At 41.6% G+C, this 23,375-nt stretch overlaps 2 protein-coding genes and 4 non-coding genes across 7 annotated transcripts; 5 read left to right on the forward strand and 1 right to left on the reverse strand.

Annotated features, from left to right (window-relative positions):
- Positions 1 to 104: 104 nt before the first annotated feature.
- trnap-agg (transfer RNA proline (anticodon AGG)) lies at positions 105 to 176 on the forward strand. The gene has a single exon. It is a non-coding gene; the product is annotated as a tRNA-Pro (tRNA).
- Positions 177 to 505: 329 nt separating this feature from the next.
- trnaw-cca (transfer RNA tryptophan (anticodon CCA)) lies at positions 506 to 577 on the reverse strand. Its single transcript has one exon. It is a non-coding gene; the product is annotated as a tRNA-Trp (tRNA).
- Positions 578 to 1,195: 618 nt separating this feature from the next.
- Positions 1,196 to 1,269, forward strand: trnai-aau (transfer RNA isoleucine (anticodon AAU)). The gene has a single exon. It is a non-coding gene; the product is annotated as a tRNA-Ile (tRNA).
- Positions 1,270 to 1,570: 301 nt separating this feature from the next.
- On the forward strand, positions 1,571 to 1,642 carry trnag-ucc (transfer RNA glycine (anticodon UCC)). The gene has a single exon. It is a non-coding gene; the product is annotated as a tRNA-Gly (tRNA).
- Positions 1,643 to 6,621: 4,979 nt separating this feature from the next.
- On the forward strand, positions 6,622 to 13,050 carry kncn (kinocilin). The gene is made up of 5 exons (XM_084913377.1): positions 6,622 to 7,707; positions 9,782 to 9,850; positions 9,947 to 10,018; positions 11,399 to 11,492; positions 12,717 to 13,050. The coding sequence occupies exons 1-5, from the start codon at positions 7,560 to 7,562 to the stop codon at positions 12,784 to 12,786; spliced, it is 453 nt and encodes a 150-aa protein (XP_084769503.1). The 5' UTR covers positions 6,622 to 7,559; the 3' UTR covers positions 12,787 to 13,050.
- Positions 13,051 to 14,323: 1,273 nt separating this feature from the next.
- On the forward strand, positions 14,324 to 17,997 carry tmem275a (transmembrane protein 275a). Of its 2 annotated transcripts, XM_084913326.1 has the most exons (3): positions 14,324 to 14,580; positions 14,785 to 14,943; positions 15,718 to 17,997. In XM_084913326.1, exon 3 carries the CDS (start codon positions 15,756 to 15,758, stop codon positions 16,374 to 16,376), a length of 621 nt encoding a protein of 206 aa, XP_084769452.1. In that variant the 5' UTR covers positions 14,324 to 14,580; positions 14,785 to 14,943; positions 15,718 to 15,755; the 3' UTR covers positions 16,377 to 17,997. The 2 variants fall into 2 exon arrangements, with proteins under 2 accessions (XP_084769452.1, XP_084769451.1); XM_084913325.1 differs by having other exon boundaries at positions 14,324 to 14,943.
- The last annotated feature ends 5,378 nt before the right edge of the window (positions 17,998 to 23,375 follow it).

Below are 23,375 nucleotides of genomic sequence, written 5' to 3' on the forward strand. Positions count from 1 at the left end.
AGTTACACGTAACATAAGATTTTTAATTTTTAAACTACTACTAATTGTGAGCTCAGGACCTGTTGTTGGTTTTGTTGGATTACGACGATGCCGCAATCCGAGCTGGCTCGTTGGTCTAGGGGTATGATTCTCGCTTAGGGTGCGAGAGGTCCCGGGTTCAAATCCCGGACGAGCCCACCGTTTTACTTTGTTATTTTGAATTGCTATTAATAATTCTCCTTGTTAACGTTGCCAATATCGCTTTCGCAGATACGTAATTAAATGCAGTTGCGATGATATTTAGGATTATAAGACAAAGCTTCTTCAGAGTGAGAAGCTTCACCGCTGCAGCACTCAATCTAATGTCGATCTCTTAAGAAAAAAACTGTATTCTTAATTACCATGCGTGCAAACGCGGTAAGTAGCAACTTGTAAGACAGAATGTCTGTGAAGGTTCTCAGTCATCCAGGTCATCGACAGAAGATTACAATTTAAGGGTGCGTTTTACTGTGGAACAAAAAAGGGATGACCCCGACGTGATTTGAACACGCAACCTTCTGATCTGGAGTCAGACGCGCTACCGTTGCGCCACGAGGTCTGTGGCCTAGACTTCGTATATGCCTGTCATAAAGGTGGGCATGCTGTGCTGTGGCTACATATGGTCTTTAGCTTGTGTCACTAAGTGATATTTTATGAAAAACGTCGAAATGTGAAAATTCTGACTTTACACTCAGGTAGTCGTCGATCCAGGCTGCTCGGGAGGCCGCGTGGAGCCAGTTGGCTAACCCGTTAGCATGCTAGCTATAAGCATTGGTGATTGGATGGGAGGGGGGATTAACTTATTCCGGAGCAGTGTTACACAGTTTATGTGAATTATAAGCTTTACCTACTCTCTTGTGATAAACTAAAACAGTGTCAGTACACTCAGAATTCTGAGAAAAAAAAGTCTGAATTCTGAGATTAAAGTAAGAATTCTGAGAAAAAAAACCTCAGAATTCTGACTTTTTTCTCAGAATTCTGGAAAAGAAAGAGTGCCCACTTTTTTTTTCCAGTGGCCCTAATCCTCTTTCGTAATAAGTCCTAATCAAAAGGCCTGTTTTTAAGTAAGACAGTAAAAACTTTGGGGCTGGCTGTCCATATTGCTATTGTATAGTGGGCCCAGCCATTAGTCATTTGTATATAGTGTATATAGTGTAGCACAGTGCTTTTGGTAAGTGGCCGGTTAGCTCAGTTGGTTAGAGCGTGGTGCTAATAACGCCAAGGTCGCGGGTTCGATCCCCGTACGGGCCACAGTTGCATTCTTTTTTCCCTTCTTTGGGAACATTATTTTGCTGCTTGAAAATAACGAGCTCGATTTTATTACGGTGTGAAAACAAGCCGTGTCAGCAGTATGGATGTATTTGGTTCGGCGAAAAAATAGAATAAAATAGCCCCATGTTATGGCCAAATATAGACACTTCTAGGACGCCAAATATTTGTAGACAGACTGCGAAAAGCCATAATATGCAGTATATATAAAATATAAACATACATATAGTTCATATGAATCGGTATGGATTGAAGTGAATTTGAGTAGCCTTCCTCTAACGAGGCGTTGGTGGTATAGTGGTTAGCATAGCTGCCTTCCAAGCAGTTGACCCGGGTTCGATTCCCGGCCAACGCAGGCTATTTTTTCTTCTTTTTCTTTTTAAATTAATTTCTTCCACATCCATAAAAATACAGTAGTTGAAACTGTTATCGTAAGGTTGTTACTGCATGTGCATATGTTAACATTCATATAACACATATGACAGTTCTGGGTGTGACTCAGCTAGCTGGCTGTTCCTTTCTGTGTGGAGTTTGCATGCTCTCTTGTGTGAAAGCTTGTGTGGATTTACTCCGGTTTCCTCCCACAGTGAATGGGTTAGGTTAGCTGACGTGTCAATATGACCATGAATGGTTTATCTGTCTCTCTGTGTTAGCCCTGTGATAGATAAAAGGGCAACATTGTTCATGGTCAGTGTTGGGAAGGTTACTTTTAAAATGTATTCCACTACAGAATACATGCCCCAAAATGTATTTCGTAACGTATTCCGTTACGTTACTCAATGAGAGTGACGTATTCTGAATACTTTGGATTACTTAATATATTATCATGCTTCTTTACAACTACATGAATGTACTATTGCTGTGTGATTTATTACTATTACTGAAGGTTACTCGCCATACCAATACCAACTACATTTTTAAATCTTAATATAAAATGAGTAACAGTAGGGTGGACATTAGGTAAGGCTGCGCTTTTTGCAGCGATCTCATATAGAAAATTATTCCGAGGCTCAGAACCGTAGTAAAGACACCTCTGGCTAATACGTCAACTTTGCTAGCAAGAGACAGAGAGAGGAGTTGAAAGGCTGCTCCAGCGGAACTTATTGTTTCGGAGGAAAACAGGAACACAGCGTACAGTCGAGTTTTAATAGCTTACTTACAACTGGGCTCGTCAGGCACTCTTCTTGGCTGCAGTGGTTATAGACTATGTGCACGTTATGTCTGTGAAGGTTCTCAGTCATCCAGGTCATCGTAGTCAAAGGAGCTTGCAAAGAAAAGCGTCTGGACTTCTTTAAGTTACTTGAAGACGTTTCACCTCTCATCTGAGAAGCTTCTTCAGTTCTAAGGTCAAATGGTGGAGAGTCCCAGATATAAACCTAGTGGGAGTATCCCCCCACAGAGGGACAAAAGGACCCCCTGATGATCCTCTAATCGCCTGAGCCAAGGTGTGAAACTGGGTGTGGGTCCCAATCAGCCAGAGTTTCGGGTGTGTTCATTGTGGAAAGGTCTCCCAGGAAAGGTCGGGAGAAAGCGCCAGAGTCCAATTTGGGATTACTTTGAATATGACTGTGTTTTGGATAAAGCAAGTGTCTTGTAGTGGAAAGAGACAAATTATGAGGGACATTTTTAGAGGGAAAAATCCCACAAACCTTAAAGTGCACTTGAAAAGCTCACACAAGAAGGCTAACCTAGCTTACCTTGAGAAGGTAAGGGAGCACACTCAACCCTCATCCCCAGAAACAGAAGCTAACCCCAGGCAAGGCAGCGTGATGCATCCCGAGACAACAGGACGGGGATATCTACATAACTGTGTGAGTCAATTGCCTTCAAAAAGTTTATCAATTCACTTGAACCAAAATTACGAACACCCGGTGCTGCGAGAGTTAATAGTCTCATTGGGGCCAAGATATACATTTTATAGTTGCCTGGTATCAATGGTTGTTCATCTGCCTTTATTTATTTATTTATTTATTTAAAGAACCCATAGGTGGGAATGTGAGTTGTCTGTCTCTGCGTGTTAGCCCTGCGACAGACAGGCGACCTGTCCAGGGTGCAGTATAGTAGCTGGAATAGCAACATACCCAAGGATAAGCAGAAGAGAATGACTGATATGATGAAACTGGGATTCTGTTACACTTAATTATTGCAAACACGACTAAAACTATAACTGAAACTAATCAAAACTAAACTGAAACTAAGGATTTTCAAAAAAATAAAAACTAAACTAAACTAGCAAACAATTGGTAAAAACTAATTAAAACTGATATAAAATTGAAAATCTGAAGTCAAAACTAAATAAAAATAAAAACTAATGAAAATTGCAAAACTATTAAAACCCTGTTTGTAACTTAACACGATCTTTCCGTTTTCGAGTTTTGGACATGATTTTGGAGTATATCTTCGCAGTAGCGATTGACCGCAAAGTAAAGCAACCGGAAATGTACAACCCCACATCCGGTCTCAAACCAGGAAGTTAGCATTTTCTCGTGCACAGGGTCTATTATTATATTTACATGCTTCCAGCTCCCGTTTTTGCTCGATGACAACTTGTACTTTTCGACTCTCCTTTTTCTCCCTCCTCGCGCTCACAGACACATGAGGAGTATGGCAGTCCATTCTCCCTGCAGCACGGACTACACTGCCCATGAAGCTACATTCTGCATTCTGCCTATTAGCTTAGCACAACAACAACAACAAAAAGGCGCTCTCTCACCCAGGAAACACGCAGAGCGAGAGCGTCACCCTGTAACCATGGCAACCGCAACGCTGCCGCCTGGAACTACAGAACGTAGCTGTCAAACAAAACCGAAACAGTCCTGACCCGCCACAATATGAAACAGGAAAGTACCGCCGTGTAATCCACAAAGTAACTGTATTCTAAATACCACCTTTTTAAACGGTACCTGTAACGGAATACAGTTACTCATATTTTGTATTTTAAATACGTAACGGTGGTACATGTATTCCGTTACTCCCCAACACTGCATACTGGTGGAAACCCAAACAAAACACGCATTAAGAGGCTCAAATGCCTGTGTCTCAATCTCGTGTCTCATAATGACATGAAGAAATATTTTTAAAAATGATTTAATATGAAGGCAACAGGCAGAGTGTTACAGGCATCGCCCTAAAGAATGTAGCCTCATGGGCAGTGTAGAATGGACTGCCATACCCGTTATGTGTCTGTGAGCGTGAGGGAGGGAGAAAAAGGAGAGTGGAAAAGTACGAGCAGAAACGGGAGCTGGAAGCATGTAAATATAATAATAACCACTGTAGCCAAGAAGAGTGCCTGACGAGCCCAGTTGTAAGTAAGCTATTAAAACTCGACTGTATGCTTTGTTGGTGTTTTCCTCTGAAATAATAAGTTCCGTTGGAGCAGCCTTTCAACGCCTCTCTCTGTCTCTCGCAAGCAGAGTTGATCCACACATAGGGATGGGTATCGAAACCACTGTTTCAATTCCTTGGAATTGTTTGCCATTTTTGCAAACGATTCCCTTATCGATTCCAGTCGCCCCGAATGACATCACCACGTTGTGGAGCGTCGCTTACCTGGCAGGAAACACGGCTCAAATGCTCAAAAGTTTGGTTATACTTTACGAGAACGGATGACAACAAGGCAACTTGCAATACTTGCAAAGTAGATATTTCATTTAAAGGAGGAAACACTATGAATATGCAAAAGCATTTGCTCACAAAACACGCGATAACCTTAAATGAATGTTGTGTTTTTAATTCCGCTCCGGATTCGTGAATCTCAACCCAGCAGCAGCGGTAACGTTTGTACGTCCTCTCCCGTTAATGCGGCAGGTAAATAATCAACTAACAGTGCATATTATGTTAGCGCGATCTGCCTTATTACAAAACCTGCCATTACTGTGCATTTAGGTGACCATGATGAGAGAGACAGACAAAGTCTGGCTGGCTCAGATGCTGGCAGTTGTCGCTGCAGTCTACCGGTAGCGTCTCCTTTCAGGCCAGGATAGACGAATGTCACCGAGCAGTGACTAAGTTTGTGGTAAAAGGCTTGCACCCATTTGCCACAGCAGATGCCCCCAATTTTCGGTAAGTGAATGTGTTTAATTGTAGGCAGGGACATTACTGGATATTCTTGTGTAATTGCTACAGAATAATTTATGTTATACTTTGTTATTGCTACAGAAGAATATTTATTTTATTATTTTACATTTACAATTTTTTTTCCTGGGGACCCTGTGACACCCCATTGAAGAGCTGTAGGCTGGATCTCTTAAGATCTCACTGTTGGGTTTGTAAGGCCATGTTACTCCTAAATTTCTATAAAACAAAGTTCTAAGCTAATTGACCTTAGTGTTCTTCTTTTTTAAAAAGAATCGATAAGAGAATCGATAAAGAATCGAATCGTTAAACAGAATCGAAAATGGAATCGGAATCGTGAAAATCTTATCAATACCCATCCCTATCCACACAACAAAGTAAAACTATTTTTCGGCTACGAGCCCAACACAGAACCGTATTAGTCAGAGGTCCCTTTACTACGGTTCGGAGCCGCGGACTTTCAGTAATAGTAATAAATCACATAGCAATAGTACATTCACGTAGTTGTAAAATGCATGATAATATGTTAAGTAATCCAAGGTATTCAGAATACGTTACTCTCATTGAGTAACGTAACGGAATACGTTACAGAATACATTTTAGGGCATGTATTCTGTAATGGAATACATTTTAAAAGTAACCTTCCCAACACTGCCAGCATGGAATTACAAAAAATAGAGAGGGCATAGCCTAACATATGAAACAGGAAAAGACCGCCATGTAATCCCTTTATTTCAACAAAGTAACTGTATTCTGAACACCACCTTTTTAAACGGTAACTGTAACAGAATACAGTTACTCATATTTTGTATTTTAAATACGTAACGGTGGTACATGTATTCCGTTACTCCCCAACACTGTCCATAGTGTATGGCCTTTCACCTTCTAAGAGCTCAGTTGGCTCCAACCTCTCTGTGAATTGTATAATCAGAAAAGAAATACATGGACAATTGTGGTTATTTTCCCTAATGAATGATCAGATGTATACAGGACTCTGTATTATTATTCAGTTTGTTAGCCCATCAGAATCTGTAAACATCAGGAGATTCAGGACTTCTAGTGCTTCTCTTTCTGCTGGGGGACAGCAAGGAAAAACAAATACCTTGAGCAGAAGCTACAGCTCTGTCCTTCAGAAGTGCTCCTTCAGTTTCTGCGACACCATGATGGGGATGTTTCATGAGTCTCTGGTGTAATGTGGCATTTTTATGTTCTGGTCTGCTGGGGGACGGATGACCCCAAAGGACTTGATAAATCTCTTCGGAAGGCTGGTTCACTCCTGGGGATTTGCAGCCCCTTGCAAGTTAGCTTGATTTTAAAGGTTGACATGCCACAAAGGCTGTCAAGAGTCATTATTGTCAGCCATTATTTGCTGTGTCACTAACACACACACACACACACACACACACACACACACACACACACATAGGAACCGCATTACCAGCATTGATTAAAAATACATGCAATCATCCAGAAAAGATGGAGTTTACTTTCTTAACAGTAAATGTGTCACAGTTTCTCTTCCACCCAGTATGCTCATTTGTTACCCTACTCACCGGTGTTAATCCTTCTAACCCCCTACCCACCCTTCCTCCCCCGTTGCCATGGATATGCTATTCCTATGGCAACTGCATGCCTTTGTGGATGGCCTCGGGCCCCCACCACATGGAGAACTCTCTGAACCTTTCATTACACATTCCCTTCAAGCTCACAGGCAAATCAGACAAGTAGCATAATCTAACTGTCTCTCTGTCACAGTTTCCTCTGTGCTGCCTTTGTAGTCATGCTGCCATACCTCGCCTTTAAGTTTCAGCACATTGCAACTCTACAAGACTTGTTAACAGTTTGAGAATTGCAATTAGGGTATTTGCTGCAGCCCTGATACTTGATGCCGGAGGACTATGATCAGATTTGTAGCATGGGTTTCACTGTCAAAAGAGTCAGAGCCACTAGTTTTCTAATTTTCTATGTCAATGGAAACCAGAGCTCTATCTTTAAAGATGCATGAGGTATCTTAAGAAACAGAATATAGCGACTGAGGCTTAACTAGAGAAAGTGTTTCTGCATCATTGAGAGTGAAAGACGAAGCGGGTGAGGCTCGGGGACATTAAAGTTGAGGGCCCAAGTTAAAGCAGAGCACAGTGTCGGGGCTCCTCAGTGCATGTGGTGGGGGGAGCAGGCGGGGAGCATCCACGTGCTGAATGAACCCTGTCAGCACCGGAGAGTACCACGGGCTACGGGTAGGCTCAGCCCTGCTCAGCATTGTGGCGGGCTGCATCATCATTGGGGTATCCAGGGAATGCGATGCTGATGCAGTCGGAGGTATCTTCCTGGGAGCGGGGGGCCTCGGTGAGTGTGTCTTAAGATTTTTTAGGTGATGCAGTTATAGGGAGGGTAGTAAGCTGATTCTGGATATTTGGATTACATTTGTTTATTAAACCTGCTTTTTGCTATTGCTGTGTGTAACTTTTAACTTATGACATTTTTCAGGAGGTCATGACAGATCTGTTGTCTCTCATGCACTGCAGCCCTGAACTTTCATACAACAGAGGTTCATGCAAGAAATTTATAACTGAGTACAAACTCCTTGTGATGTCCAACTGCACACTTTTGAGAGAGCACATATGATATGTTTGGCCTTCTCTGTGCCCCCCAAAATAACGTATTATACGCATCATTTGATACATATTAATACACATTATTAATACAATAATATTGGCTAAGGTTTTGCAAAATTAGTAGTTTTACTTCAGGTACTTTAAGCAGTTTTTGATGCTAAAACTTCTGCTATTACCATACAGTGTATTTTATTATGCTCTATTTCTGTGGCTTTCACCTTTTAGCAGCCACCTGGTCGTCTGGTGACCCATGTGGTGTTAGGGGTAGAGTCCGATCGATATATTGGCCAAGATTAGCTATTTGCTAATATATGGGTATCGGTTTCTGTTTGTGTATGTGGCTCAACTGGGAAAAGCCGTTAAAAGAAAAACTGTAGTGCCAAAATTTAGAATGCAACATTTCAGACAGTTTTCTGATTTAACATGTAGCATGTAGCTAAAATAAAATCCAACCTTAGCCCGGGAGGGTTTACCAGTGATACGTTGTATATTAAGAGGTTAAACAGAAGATTTTAGGGAATAGTTGTATCTAAACATTAAGGTGCGTCACCGGAGAGATTATTACACAGTGCATTTCTTTGTGAGTGAGTTAATTTGTTAATTCACTAAAAATCCAATTCAAGAAGGCCAAAAAAGTGAGGGAGCGCACATTTATATCTCGCTGGAATATCCATTTTAAATGAAATGTCAAAAACTCAGGTGAAAGATCAGCGGTCAGTGTCAGTTTTCCATCCCTCATTCATTTGATACAGTGCTGTAACTGGAGCCAGCTGATAGCCAGAGGAACTGGGCTGGTAAAGATAAAGGAGTGTCTTTACCGGTTTCCTGGAGAGAAGGAGCAAAAGGGCAGGGTTTTCAATCACAGGACGACGGCATCAGAGTGCATGCATAGTTAATGCAAAAAACATCCTCTCTGATGAGTTGATCATCTTTCAGTAACTAATTTGACTTTGTAATGTGTGCTAAGAATCTGACAAATCAACACTGCGCACAGCCACTTGACAGAAACATTCGCTTTGGCAGCATTTGTGCAGCTGAGTAGCATCTAATTATGTGTTTTGGGGCTTGTGTGCTGCGATGCTGCCTCCAACACATAGGCTGACTAATGAGTATGAACAGAGTGTTCTCAGCAGATTGTTTTCACTCCTTCCGCAGTTTCATGACATTTTAAGCACAAACATGCATCACAGCCACCCTCAGGACTTGCCGGGGGTGTAATGCCAGATCTTCTGGCTTATAGAGGGAAATCAATAACGTTTGAATTGGAGCGCAGTGCCACAGAGAGGCACACGAGCCCAGCGGTTCAGATATTACTTTGTACTTTGAGTCGAACTGAACGAAACATCGCACACTGTAGCTGCTGCGCTGAGAATAATCTTAAGGCTTTGTCGAGTGGATTTCAGTTTGGGAATAGATATTTCATCAAACAGCCTTATTGTTTCTCCGCAAAGTCTCCAAGTATGGAAACTTCTATTAAAAACTGTTATTTTTATGAGCCGTTAAGGCTCACGGGAGCCGGAGGCAGTGAGATTGCATTTCAAACAACTGAACAAAATAAATTACACTGATTGGTGTGAATTAGTCCATGCAGGTGATTGAATTTGTATTTTTTAATACACTATTACAATTTATGCCCATTTTTAATGAGGCTTCTCATTGCATCTGCAGCACCAAATGCTTTCCTCTCTCGTGGTGACAGTTATCTGCACTAACACTGCAGTAAATCTGCTGCTTTTCAACCATAAGGGAACTAGAGTAAAGCCAGGCCTTAATTAATAAATTTATTGGACTGTTATGCTTTCCAGGCCTGCTAATAGCAATCTACCCCTTCATAAAAGCTTGGCTGAACGTCAACCACATCCTTCCATCCTTTGGTAAGCAGTTTGATATATACCTGTATATTTTTTGATGCTATTATTTGTAAGTGTGTTCACGATAATAATAAAAGGCATTTTGGCTAAAATCCTCAGCGAACTTCAGAGTGCACCCCGCGCCTGCCAATCCTGCTCCCGATCAGCCAGTTGAGACACTGAGACGAGAAGGTGGGTGAAATGAAAGAGCGAGCCAGTGAGTTAATAATGCTATCGTATAACACTCAAAGGCACTTGATACTGATCTGCATTGAGTCTATGCGCCTTATTTGTTTGATAAAAACTCAGACACCTGTAGAAACACTGCAGAGTTGACAGCAGCGAGGCAGATGTTGTGCTCAGGCTGTTATCAGAGAGAGCGCTTCAGCCATCTGTCTAATGTCTCACTGAGTGCGCTTAAAAAAACTAATATAATTTCCTTCTTTCCTAACTGCTTTTTTTCCCACTTAATTGTTAACAAATATGAGCCAGGGGAAACGTTTGTCTGCATACAGTTTTTGCGCTGTGCAGCCAACTGTGCATCTGTGCATGTTTGTGTTCCAGTGAAAGTAGGTTCATGTTTTTGACATTCTGACTTCAAACATGGAAACTATTACCAGACTGAGTGAAACATTTGCAAATTATGTGTTTTTGTTTCGTTTTATCAGTTTGAGTTAAATGTTGCATATTAAAACTTATTGAAATCATATGTGAAGGTCAAAATCACAGGAAAATTCAGGAATGCCTGCATTCCCGTCCTAAAATTCCCTCTCTGAAGCTATATTCTTGCACTTAGATGAGCTGCTTATACCTACACTTATGATCATAGGTTTACTTTTAACTTGACAAGGCCAAGGTCTGTTTACTTTTCAGTAGTCATCACGATCACGATCATCTTTGCCAGCTTAAAATGTATTTGTTTGATAGCACTCACTCCAAAGTCCAGAGGACTCAGTGAAGATCTAAGAAGGAGAATTGTAGATTTACACAAGTTGAAAAGGTCTCTTGGAGTGATTTCTAGACAACCGCAGATTCCAACATAATCAGTTCAAGCAATTTTCATAAATGCAAGTTATTCAGATGTGTCAACATTGGAACTGGGTACTGCTGGAACACCAGTGTTACTGTTCAGTGAAGTGAGTGTTACGAGAACATGGACTGAGAGAGTGGTGACCAAGAAAGAAGCCCCGGGTCCAAAATCAACTTCAAGCTCGACTGAAAAGTACATGTATGCTGTACAATCATTCCAATCTGGAAAAAGAACAATTCAAAGAAATCATTAAAAGCCCAAACTACCATGATATTCATGCCCATGAGGAGTGAATGAATGTATGTAAACTTTTAACCACACCTGTATCTGTTATGGTCTTTTTAGTTTAAGTTAAGCGTTAATTTAAAACTATCTGCCTTAATTGTTAAGGCCCATGTTATATACATATATGTGACTATACAATCCAAATAAGTGTTTTTCCCTCTGTATAACCCTTCTGATCTAGTGCTCATTGTTTCACGTGCTAGTTAAACATGTACTGTTACACTTAATGCTTCCATGCTCTCTTGTTGTCTTGCCAGGGACTCACAGTCAGATTAATCTGGAACGGTCTAAGAGTCGTATGGGAACCTTTGTGGAGGCTGGAACAATAGCTGAAGCCAACCCGGATGAGGGGTCTGTCTCCTTTGATAATTATATATGATCAAAATAGGGATGTGAATGGTACCACAGTACAGCAGAAAGGCATTTCAATATACCTTATCTGGAATATAGTTCCTGTGACTGTAATGCTATGTTTCCTGGATATAAGAGTACTTTTAATTTCCTAAGCTTTGCAGTATGAATCACATTTTGCAGAAACTAGTCAGCATGTTGATAGACTTATAAGAATCTAATCTGGGCATGAATGGATCTTGGAAAAACTACAAAAACCTTTGAGAGCTGTGATAATACACAAGCCAGCAGCTCCATAATAGTGCAGTATATCTCACATGCAGTACTATCATGGGCTTTACTCAGAATCTTGATACGTACAGATCTGCTGTGTCGTCTGATTGGTAGTTCTTGTTGCTCTTTATGCCTTATATTAATTAACTGTTTGCTATTTTTTAAAACTATAATATAAATACTAAGGTGTTAAAGTAACATAGAGAAAAAACACTGAAATGTTACTATGTGACAGTCTCACTCTGATGACATGCGCTACTTAGAGAATGCTGACTTCCTTTCAGCACTTCAGTCTCTACTTTTCCATTTGAATGACTTTATAACTAGGTTTATCCAGACAGGTAAGGGTTACCTTTATTATTTCTGAGAGTTAAAGACATTTTTTTTAAAACCATAGCCAAACTGTCAAGAAAAGAATCAACAAAACGCCTTACATAATGACGTGGGGCTTTTTGTTGGCTGACTACAAGCAATTTAGAGGAGAATGGGGGGCTTTTGAAAGTGAACATTACCAAGTATCACCTCCTTTTCAAAGTCACTCACTTTTAATTTTGTTACTATGGCAATGGCGCTACCACATATATTTCAATCATGTCATCATGCATTTCATGCGCTGTCCTGTGTGACAACAAACAGACAGCAGAGTCTGCACTGACCTTCAAAACGAAGCAGTTTTTCAGGTCTTCACTGACATTTGTGAAAGAGAGTACTTTTCAATGTGTAGCATCTTGAAAGCCAGACAACTGAAGTCACACTTCAGCACTATAGTCTCATTTAAACAAGAAAAACAAACCAGATAACACACTGATGCACTGTTTGGCTCAGTTATTTAACAGATGAGGAATTACATAGTGCAGATCATCTAAAATCTCAGTTATCTCAAGGAAAAGGTTTTAGTTCAGCGAGCACAACGCAAACCTCCCTCATGACTGATCCGTCTGTCTTTTGCAGGACTTCTGCGGACATGCCGGATGTCTTATCGAGACGGAAACTAAAGCCTTCAGATCAAGATCTGCCATGAGGTCATCACGTAGCAAGACTGGCCGCTCCATGTGAAGGAAGCCGGATGCAGAAGGTTGCAACTTCTGCAGAAGAAGCTTAATTTTTCTGTATTGATCTTCCTTCACACTTAGTACAAAAAAGTACTGCTGTGTAAATCTCTCTGCTGTGTAGATCTTTATAAATCTCGTTTTCCTGTTCATTTGTGATATCAGCTAATCATGTTAGCTGAGATCACCTCATTATATATATATATATATATAAAACAGCATGTCATCTAATAAACATCCAGAGATTGTGATCATTAGTGGAGTTTTTTTTCTATTTTACATCCTGACACTGAGTGAAGCAAATTAGGCCCAATAGTACAACTCCTGTGCAGCTCCTCTAATCATGGTACAATGCTCTATGCCACCAATTATAAAATTATGACAGTCATTAAGCGATGATGGGTTTTGGATATTATTCAATTCCCCTGCCTGTGATTTCCATGAGTAGCACACACACAAATAAATGAATGCACATACACACACGTGGCAACATCCATGGCGTGCACACAGTGACCTGCGACCCACCCACCCCCTCCGCAGTGAAACGTAATACATTGATATTCAGGACAACACCGGCAGAAAGCGCAACAAAAAAAGTGTAACGTGCTGTGAGGCTGAATAATGCCGAGCTGTGTTCATGAGCTGTGCACAACAGGAGCCCCGAGGAGTCTGCGGTGCAGCTTGATTGTCAAGCCTCAAATCACAACACCACAATCCCCCTGTGTCTGGGAGTTAGACAGTGGAGGAGCACGTAATGAACTGCATACACAAATATAGTCCATATTTTACAAGATAAGTAAATAACCTGGGTGGCAACAAGAAGGTTTAAACCATTTTAAAACATTTAAAGGACTGTTTTGTTACTAACACACTTTTGCTGTCATGTATAGATTCAGTAGCTGCAAACTAGGTGACTTACTGGAAAGGTTGTGACCCTTTTGAGTTCTGATGACTCATCTTTTACCACAGCAAGCCAAAAGTTGGTCCAATAGTAGCTGTCCTCGATTTATTACCAGTTAAGCTGATAGCCAACAATGTAGACACTGGATCATTATCATCATCATGAGCTACATGATCAAAAAAAGATCAAAATGAATAAACAAATAAATATTTAAATAGAAAATATTCATATAAATAATATACAATAACAAATAGTCACATAAAGAAATACAATATTTTTGCCTATTAAATTATAATATAAAATAATAGATAAACAAATAAATAAATATTTTAATAGAAAAATATTCATATTGAATTATAGTAAAATAATAAATAGCTACACAAAATAATACAAAATGAATGAATATAATATTTTTTCTATTTTTCTATTAAATTATAATATTAAATAAATAAATATTTTAACAGAAAAATATTCATATTGAATTATATGATAAAATAATACACAGCATAAATAAATAATAATTTAGATAAAACATTTTTATAATCGAGAGAGCTGTGGAATAAATTAAAATCCTTTTTCAAGAATCAGCAACATTGCGGTGTGGGCTGAAGGCAGAGAGCAACAGCTTTCACCTTCATCACCCCCTCCTCCACTTGCACACTCGCTCGCGCACACAGGGGTGGCTCGGGAACGAGCTTCGCATCCAGCGGTCCGGCGACGGAGGGAATATGCTCAGTTCAGATATGAATGAATGAAAATATGACAGCTTTACACAGACAGAGATGTCTGGAACACCATTTCCGGTTCGGGCTGACCTGTCAGGTGTTACGTGCTGCTCGGTCCACATCTGGAGCAGCAGCGCGCGGTGTGTCTGCGTGTCTGCTCCTAAGAAATGCCATTTCACCTAAGTGATCTTCTGCCTGTTTCTTCTTCTTCTTCTTCTTTTCCACTCTCGGATTTTATCTTGTTGGTCGCCTTGAATCGTGTGTGCGCGCGTATGTGTGTCTGTGCGTGTGTGTGTGTTTGCTTGAGCCAGTGATTGAAGGGCTTTCATGACTTGTGCCCTCAGGACTGTGAAGCCACGAGAACAGGATGAAAATCGTTCGTTTGGTGCTGATTCGCCCTTTCAGCGTCTCAGTTATTTCGCCCCTTAATTAGAAGACCGGTAACCGCGGTGAAAATCTGCTGATCAAACAATGCAAAGACCTTCAGTGCATCAACCTAAAGGGTGAGTGTCTCCCCCCCTTCTTTCATGGTTTAATTTTTGCAGAAATGCAACATCAGTGGAAGTAAAGGCGCATTTAAACGCCTCTCAAGCAAAACCCGTTTTATAAACGTGCCAACTGCGATATATCACACATTTACAGACACATATTTACAAAAATATATTTTTCACACATCCCCTCTGCTTAGGTCTCCTGTCTGCTCTTGAATGGGCGCATGCTGGAATGAAAGGGCTCATTTGATTGCAACTAAACACTCACAGCCTTTCCTCTAGTGGCTTGGGTGGCATGAATGAAGCAGCTGCACGGTGACTGTACACAGTTTAAGAGAAAATAAATAGGGATGCCATCTTAAAGACATGTTATTAAGTACCACTGAGGATTTTTCTTAATGGGCTCATGCTTCCCTTTTTTGCTAACGGAGCTTATTTTAGGCTATCTAGAGTGAATTGCCCGTCCAATGCGTCTGTTGTACAGGTGCTGTTTAGATCCCCTTTTTTTTTTTTTTTAAACAGAAGTGTAATTGATTTAGGAAGATGTCAGTGGCCAGCTGTCTTCACATGTTATGCAGGTGTCACCAATAGATGACCACTACCTGAGTGCTGCTCACTCAACTTTTTACAATCTGTTCTCATGTCTGTATTCTGTAGGTGTAGCAGCGCAATGAGGTGACAGATCAAAGCTCACTGATTGACAGAGCTTTTCTACATGTGCACACCAGTGCCATTGTAATGACTTAAAAAAGCTTATTTTCCTTTATTTTGTGTATCTACAAAAAGATAGAAGATAGAAAGCCAGAGAGCCTGGAGGGGAAACCATGGTCATCGCTGATAGAAACACCGGCACCCCTGTGCCTAAAAAGGAGCCCCAGAAGAAAAGGAAGTCTCGCCCTCATGGCCTGCCCTCTCCGGCACTCTGCTGTGCTTGTGGCCTATGCATCATGCTGGCTGGACTCAACATCACCCTGGTGGGAGCATTCGCCTTCAGCACACTGATGCCTTCTGCCAACCCCCCAATCATCATCGGACCTATCCTGCTGCTTGTGGCCTTTTCCTTTTTCGGAGCGTGTTGCGTGTGCAGTCGACTCCCGCCTCCACACAGCTCACGGAGGTCCAAGGTTGGGGGCAGAGGAGCTGGCTTGATGGGACACGGCGGGCTGGCTGGCGGGGCAGCGTTTGAAATAGAGACCAGCGAGCACACGCTGCAGGACACTACAGCTGTGCAGCTGAGCCCCACATCCTCCCCTGCATCATCCCAGGCATCCAGCTCAGAAAAGGAGGCTCCTGATGCTGATGCAGCCCTGCCGGGACCTTGCAAGCTCTTCACCATGGAGACAAACGGCCCGTCTTGTGTTTCTGCCACCGCAGTCTACTCAACCTCCGCAGCAGCAGGAGGGGAGGTGAAGCTCAACCTACCACGTGAAGAAGTGGTCACCTAGCAGGGCAGAAACTCTTAGTCTATGCTAGCAGTGTAAATATCCTTCTGGGCAGAGGGGCTGCTGGGTGTGATTGTATTCTCTAGTTTACGTACTGCCATATTTCTGGTTGTGAAAAGGTGTCAAAAGTTATGCTTTTATTTATTCATTTATTTACTTTCTTGCCGTGCCAACTGGTAAATAGCATGCAAGTATTTGTGGATCAAAGGTTTCGGAATTCAAATTCCTACCTCTCTCGTGTCATTTTCTTACAGGTCTTTGTTTTTAATGTGGGGCATTATGAACTGATTTCATGAAGAAGTCAAAGAGTCTGAAACCTTAAACACTCTTTTTCACTCTTGTTCTGATTAATGGAAACCTCAACTCTCAGCAGTGACTTTAGAGGGCTAACTAACAAAAAAGACTAAACATCTGATTATTTATTTCTTCTGAAAACTTTACACGTGAAAGGTCAGTAGCTAAACTGGACGGAAACGCATTTAATGACATTTGGCATTTTGTGTGCCATGCTCAGTGCTCAGCTTGTTTTGGGGGTGTAAGCTATTATAGGTCATACATGTGCCAAAGCAATATTCCCTTGAAATGCAAAGGGATTGCACCACACAATAGCCAATTGCAATGTATACACGTGTAACTATATACAGTGTCATTCGAAGTCATTATTTCTGTAGTTTGATGTAACGAATACCATCATCAATGCTGTGAATATTATGTTTCTCTCTTTTCATCTGGCGGTTTATGACATGTTAAACTTTTAATCGAAGGCAACCCCATCAGTTTAAGGTCATGTTGATCAGAGCTTTACTCGGTAGTTCCTAATGCATAATCCAGTCGGAGCAAGGATTTCTTTCTCCTCTTACTCAGCGTGCATTTCATTACTTTTTTAGAGTGCTATAAGAGCATCTTTTCTAAATGTGAACAAAGGAATTTCACAGGAGATGTTTTCCTCCTATGGACCTAACATTGACAGCACTGGAAAGCCAAGAAGTTTAGATATTCCAATTATATAAAATGCATCTGTTCCCCGTCACTGTGATGGCTTCGTGTCAGTTTAAATCTGCCTAGTAGACATTCAACCCCTGATTTCCTTTGAAAGGAAAAGTTGCCTTAGACTGAGATATCAGGATCAAACTAATGAGGGCTATAAAAAGTGCACAACAGCAGTTTTCTGCAGAAAGCCTTTGTTTGGCTCCAGATTTCTATTCAGCATTGTTAAGAAAGACTCAGTGATTTTGTGTTTTTTTGTGTTATAAATGCATGCAGGATGTTCTCAGAAGTCTGTATGAGGTAGCAGTTGCATACATACAGACAAACAGACACTGTTTGACATTTAAAAAAAAAAAAAGCCAGTTGGTGTTCCTTCAGAGTTCGCCTCTGATGCCAAATTAGAGTGTCAAGCTTAATTTTGCATGTTCAGAAAATGGGTTACGGGAATGCAAACACCCTGATGTGAATGATTAATGTTGTCTGTGTGTTTTAAATTGTGTAGCACCTATAGAAAATGTGAAACAAAAAAACATGTAAAGGATAGAATATTTTTGTCAAGACTCTAATTTAAAGGACCCTAACCCAATGTGATTTCTTCAAAAGGCATAAATAAAAAGGCTCTTTCTGTAAAAAAATACTTTTCAAGTTTATATTTCTTGTGCAGTCTTCTTCCACTAAAAAAACCTGCATTACTGTTAATATACTAATTATAACAATTGTTTTTTTAAGTTTATGGCACATTTGAAAATAGAGGTGAGTGTCCACCCCAGTTTCTTTGCTTGTTTTATTTTTCCCAGCCGCAGTGCAAAGCCTGAAGACGAAGAACAGGGGGTCAAATCTGCAAGCTTTTGCGTTATTTACCATTTTTGTGGTTAAATTCTGTCAGTTGACTAATTGATTGAATAACTGAGTGTTTCAGTCAGGCAGCCTGGCTGAAAATCTGCTGTGAGGAACCAGAAATGTTGCATCTACCCGAACACATTACATCAAGATGGCCTTGAGTGAAGAACTCCATATGAGGTCCATCTGGCTCTTCTGCTAAGTGTTTGCGTATGCGCTCAAAGCTGCTACCACTGGAGGTCGCTAGAACCACATGTATGCGTTTCAGTGAGGTTACAGAAAAGCGGCTGTCATTTTACAACAAGCCAAGAGATGTCAGTCGCTCATAACAAGCCTCTCCTGTGGAAATCACACTAACCAGTCTTATAGTGGGTTATATTTAAGTGAATTTGAATCCACATAAAAATTACTGGCATTCAAAGATCAGTAGAGGAAGCTGTCACAAATGTCTGCAGTCTCCATCATATTCCTAGAAAGAGTATGAAAACGTGACAAGAAACTGTTTTTGGCAATCTCACCTGATAATCACCTCTAATCAGGGTAGCAGACCATCGCTTGCCCCCACTCCCTTTTTGTACACACAGGATGATCAAGGCACAAATCTGGGGTGCTCTACTTTCCGTGGAAGCTCACAGATGACAAAATGGACCCAGGATGTTTTCCTCAGACTCCAAAAGCGACTCAATACCTTTGATGAATTCCTGATACAGTGAGTCTTGGGTTGGCAGCACCACTAATGAAACCCTAAAGAGATTTTGAGGCATTAGTATGTAGCAAAAATATAAAAATCTCGTTATACTTTGGTTTTCTAATAAATGCATTTCGAATGATGCCTGATGCACCGAGACATACGTTTACAGTGACAGTGAGGTAAAGTGCTGGAAAGAGTTTGAAGCAGCAGATGGTTGGTTGAGGCTGGTCACAGTTACTGGATGAACCAGACAAGGACGTCGGCCAAGACGCCGTGTCAGTCATGCATCGACTGCGTATGATGGGATTCTGTGATTAAACCTGCGGCAGAACAGTTGGTATATTGCAAAAACATGAAAACCACTCCAGGTTTATGTTGTCCCAAACATTTCCCTCGGACCTCTGTCAAACATGTTCCCAGCATCTTGGCCTGGAGTGAAGAGGCTTGTATAACACGTTAAACCTTTATCCACCTGAAGGCTGGAAGATTTACCACCTTTTGAAGGTGAATGGGTTTGTGGCAAAGCTGCAGGCTGAGTAGGAATATTCACATTTTTATGGCCTGTGGGGGCAAAGTTCAGGAATGGGACGATCACGTTAACTGCACTAGTTCAGCTTACATGCCATGAAAAAAACAAATGGGTATCGCCCTTTGACCCTTGAACTCACCTGTGTCCACACAGACTGCTTTTAAAGTCATTTTTATAGTGATTAAAGCTGTGATTTCCTCAACATAGTCAATGTCCACTGTAATATGGGGAGGCTATAAAAAGTGGATCATTTTCGTTTGGGGTTTTCATCACCAGCCACATAGTGGTTTTACAGCTCCACAGTACAAGAAGGAAGTCTTCCTTATTGCTGAAATCAAGATATAATTCTTGGACAGATTTTGCATCAGTGCTTCGTACCAGATTAGGGGTAATGATAAACACCCTTAGCAGACACACCGCCTTCAGCCTGTGACCTGGATTTCTTTCTTCTTTTTTTTCATCCTGCATGTGTACCTTGTGACTGCTGACTTTTGCTTTATCAGAATAAGGCGGTATGTCTAAAGTCTGTCAGAAAGCTGAAGTGAAAGAACATTCATAGAAGCAGAGGCACGCAGTAAACAAGTGGTAGTAAATGTTGACACATTGTGAAACATTGCTTTGTTTGCACGTTACATCCACTGTGATAAACTGTGAGAACACATCCATTGCCAGCTGCTTTCTTTCAGCTCCGCTGTGTGTTGGTATGTCAGATATTAAGAGTGCACAGTAAAAATGTAACTGTTTACCCTCACAAACATCAACCAGACCAATATTGATTGTTAGTGATGCTAAAACGAGGCAGGACTGCTGAGCATACACAGCTGACCTCAGACGAAGCCTTCGTCTTCTTCCTCATCATGACAAGATGTGGCACAGCGACAAAACAGCTTTTGCACACACTCGTGCTCACACCTGCAAAACACAAGCGTCCCATCCGCTCCAAACCGGAGCGTGGCGGATCCTGATGCACTGCTCGTGTGCTCCCGCGTGGATGTGCTTGAGCATGGGAAGGCTCTCAGTTGAATGAGTCGGCAGAGGAGAGGGAAAGGAGGGTGTAATCAAGCTGAAAAGATTAGGGGAAGACGAGCTGCTGAGGATCTATGAGAACAGACATTGGTTATATAACCCTAACCCAGTTCGCGCCGCTTCCAAAAGACAGACAGGGAGGGAGGAGAGGGAAGATGGAGGAGCTGGGTGAACCTTTGTGTTTAGACTAAAATGAACCAGGAGGGTGGTTATTTTCATAAGGATGAAAATGCATGTTGAATTCTTATTATTCTCCATGTCAATAATGATATCACAGACTGCTCTTTCAGAATATAAAGCAATCAGGTTTAATGCAGGAGAAAATGATGACTTTTGCTGCTGTGTGGCCACCTTCAAAGGCTCAGTTAGTCCACTTGAGAAAATACTTCAGCCCTTGTGCAACCTTGCAAGTCAAGTGTTTACTAAAGATTGTGCACTGAGTACCTTTCAACATGTGATTTAACGTGAAAACATATCAAAGTTGACTTTATTCTCGGTGCTGATAGGATAAGGTTGTTTTGGTTCTCCAAGTGCATTGTATGGGCGGGCCTCGTGACTGCCTGGCTGTTTCAGTTGGTCTCCAACAGGAATAGTCCGAGGGCGACACGGAGAAGAAAGCGCCTCACAGATCAGGGGGCAAAGATACAGCAGATTTTCATCAAAACTGACGATGGTCCTAATAGTAATGCCGCAGTGTTCTGCATACCAATGACCCTGACAATGGCTCCCTTGCTGTTCTTAACTCCTCCATTCACCCCCCAGTAAATGGCAGCATATTCAAGTGGCCGGGGCTGTTACGTAACCTGGCTTTTCACAAATCTACGTGGGCCCTGGCAAAAAGGAAACGTACACAGTAGTAGGAGCACGGCGCAGTACTGGGAAGAAGAACAAAACAAAGCACAGCAACTCTAGTGACGAGCAGAACGCGTGTGAAAAGCATCAGCGCAGAAGCAGTCAAATCAATCATTCTCTCCTATATCCATCCATTACCAAAGCCAATCAATGCTGCTTTCACTTGCTTCAATAATGCTTGGCTGCCATGCACACAGCGTGGACAGTGTCTCTTTACCTCCGGTATGGGTCTTTGAACTGTTCTGTGAATGTTATCCTTTAGCCTGCGATCAACTGTTTAACAGAGCAGATCAATAGACAAACTGAAAATAGAACAGTGCTGTGTGTGCATGCTGATATTTAAGGCTGATTACTCTGCAAATATTCAACTCATGGGTCATGCAAGTCAAAATAACACACTGTGGTGATATTCACGTGCTGTCTAGAGCTCTGCGAGCACTGCACCCCCGGTGTCTCGTGAGAATACAGTCTGTATTTAAGGATTATGTTTAATGAGACAGCTAACATGCTCTGGTTACAGAACAGAATGGGCCAAGTGAATACTGTATTGGGATGTCCTGGGGTGCAAAAAAAATGGCTGGTAAACAACATGTGGTACCGCTTGTTTCCAGCAGAGGCCCCTCTTTTTAAAAGAAATGCAGACGATGAAAAACACCACTCTCCCCAGCAGACTGCTTCAGACCGGTTTCTCTGCTCTACATTTGAGTGTCACTGTCAAACTCCGGAAATCAACATTAGACTGATGTCAGCTTCTTTTTTCAGTGTTTGCCACATCTAATTGTTTTATACGCAGCAGTTAAGGTTGCATAAAAGGGAACTGCCCTCATGGGTTTCTGCAGTACAGGCAATCTTCTGGCCTTAGAGTCAGTGCAAATTGCTACTTGTACATTGATCGCAGCATGTTGTTAGGTCTGTTTTGTGGGTTTGTAATGCTTTGTTAATGAGGGTCATTTCACCGGAGAAAGGATGAGAGGTATTTTTCTGATTACCTGTGCAATGTCTACTGTGCCACTTAATTATATATTGCATGAAATAATGATGACATGATTAGTGAGAGGACACTTTTTTTTTGGGGGGGGGGGGGGGGGGGGGGGAGTCATGTTTTGGGTATCAGATATTCTCTTGATCATCTGTAAATAAATACTGACAAGCTGATCTTTGGAGCACATGGCACAGTACTGACCAACAACCACCACCTCAGCGAGTCAAAGGCACTTTCCTGGAGGAACAAAAGGCCTGATTTAGTAGCTTGCTGGTATATGTAGACACTGGCCACCTGTGGAGGAGTTGAAGCCATTTTCAGTGAGCGTCCGGCAGGCTGGTTTTTCTTGCAGAGAATCCGTTTGCCATGGCAGCGGCTATCGGCACACACGGCACTGTGGGGGTGGCCGATCTGTGTCAGCACTCATTAACATCCACCGCCTTAGTGGAAGCCTCTTCCAGGACTCCTTTAGAAAGAAATAAAAGAGAGATGCTTTACACTTTAATGACTTTCCCACAGTGGCTCTCCAAAACAACAGCTTCCCTTAAATTGCTGGGCACTGGCTGGAGGAGAGTCCACACTGCTCAACAGAGGAAAAAAAAAATACAGAGTCCACTGTCTGTCCACTCTGCAAAGCCAGCCAAAAGGAGGGAATAATCAGATCTTTATGTGGTATGAGGCCTACAGGGGACAGCCTCAGTATTGTCCCTACTGCCCTCCCTCCATTCGGTTGTTCCTCTGGATCTATCACAAGATCTTGTTGAGATACCCTCACAACCCAGACTAAGGTTTGTGCATCTACTTGTTCCAACCAAGCAGCCGGTGGCCGGCCACTTTAAAGCAAATATTTGAGGCATCAGTGTGTTCTCAGTTTGAATTTAATTACAGTCTTTTACCAGGTACTTGGCCTCATTTGGATCTTTACTTGGCAAGTTTGTAAAAGTAAATATGATTTACGTGGCTTCCTTTGCTCACACGACCACTCTGTCCTTCCAAAAAACGCTGTTCTGTTTTATTGGAACAGACTGTTGACAAAGCAACTGATTACCAAGAACGTGATACTGATAGTATAACACTGCGAACAGACTATAAATA

The sequence above is a fragment of the Perissodus microlepis genome, chromosome 18, assembly GCF_051167445.1.
Source record: "Perissodus microlepis isolate ML-2025 ecotype Zambia chromosome 18, ASM5116744v1, whole genome shotgun sequence".
Classification (NCBI taxonomy): domain Eukaryota; kingdom Metazoa; phylum Chordata; class Actinopteri; order Cichliformes; family Cichlidae; genus Perissodus; species Perissodus microlepis.

Excerpts from the sequence above, each read along its gene's own strand:
- tmem275a (XM_084913325.1), top strand. The coding sequence starts at position 15,756 with ATGGTCATCGCTGATAGAAACACCGGCACCCCTGTGCCTAAAAAGGAG.
- kncn (XM_084913377.1), top strand. The coding sequence starts at position 7,560 with ATGAACCCTGTCAGCACCGGAGAGTACCACGGGCTACGGGTAGGCTCA. Across the intron at positions 7,708-9,781 it reads CCTGGGAGCGGGGGGCCTCG|GCCTGCTAATAGCAATCTAC; the intron begins GTGAGTGTGTCT and ends TATGCTTTCCAG. Across the intron at positions 10,019-11,398 it reads TGAGACACTGAGACGAGAAG|GGACTCACAGTCAGATTAAT; the intron begins GTGGGTGAAATG and ends TTGTCTTGCCAG.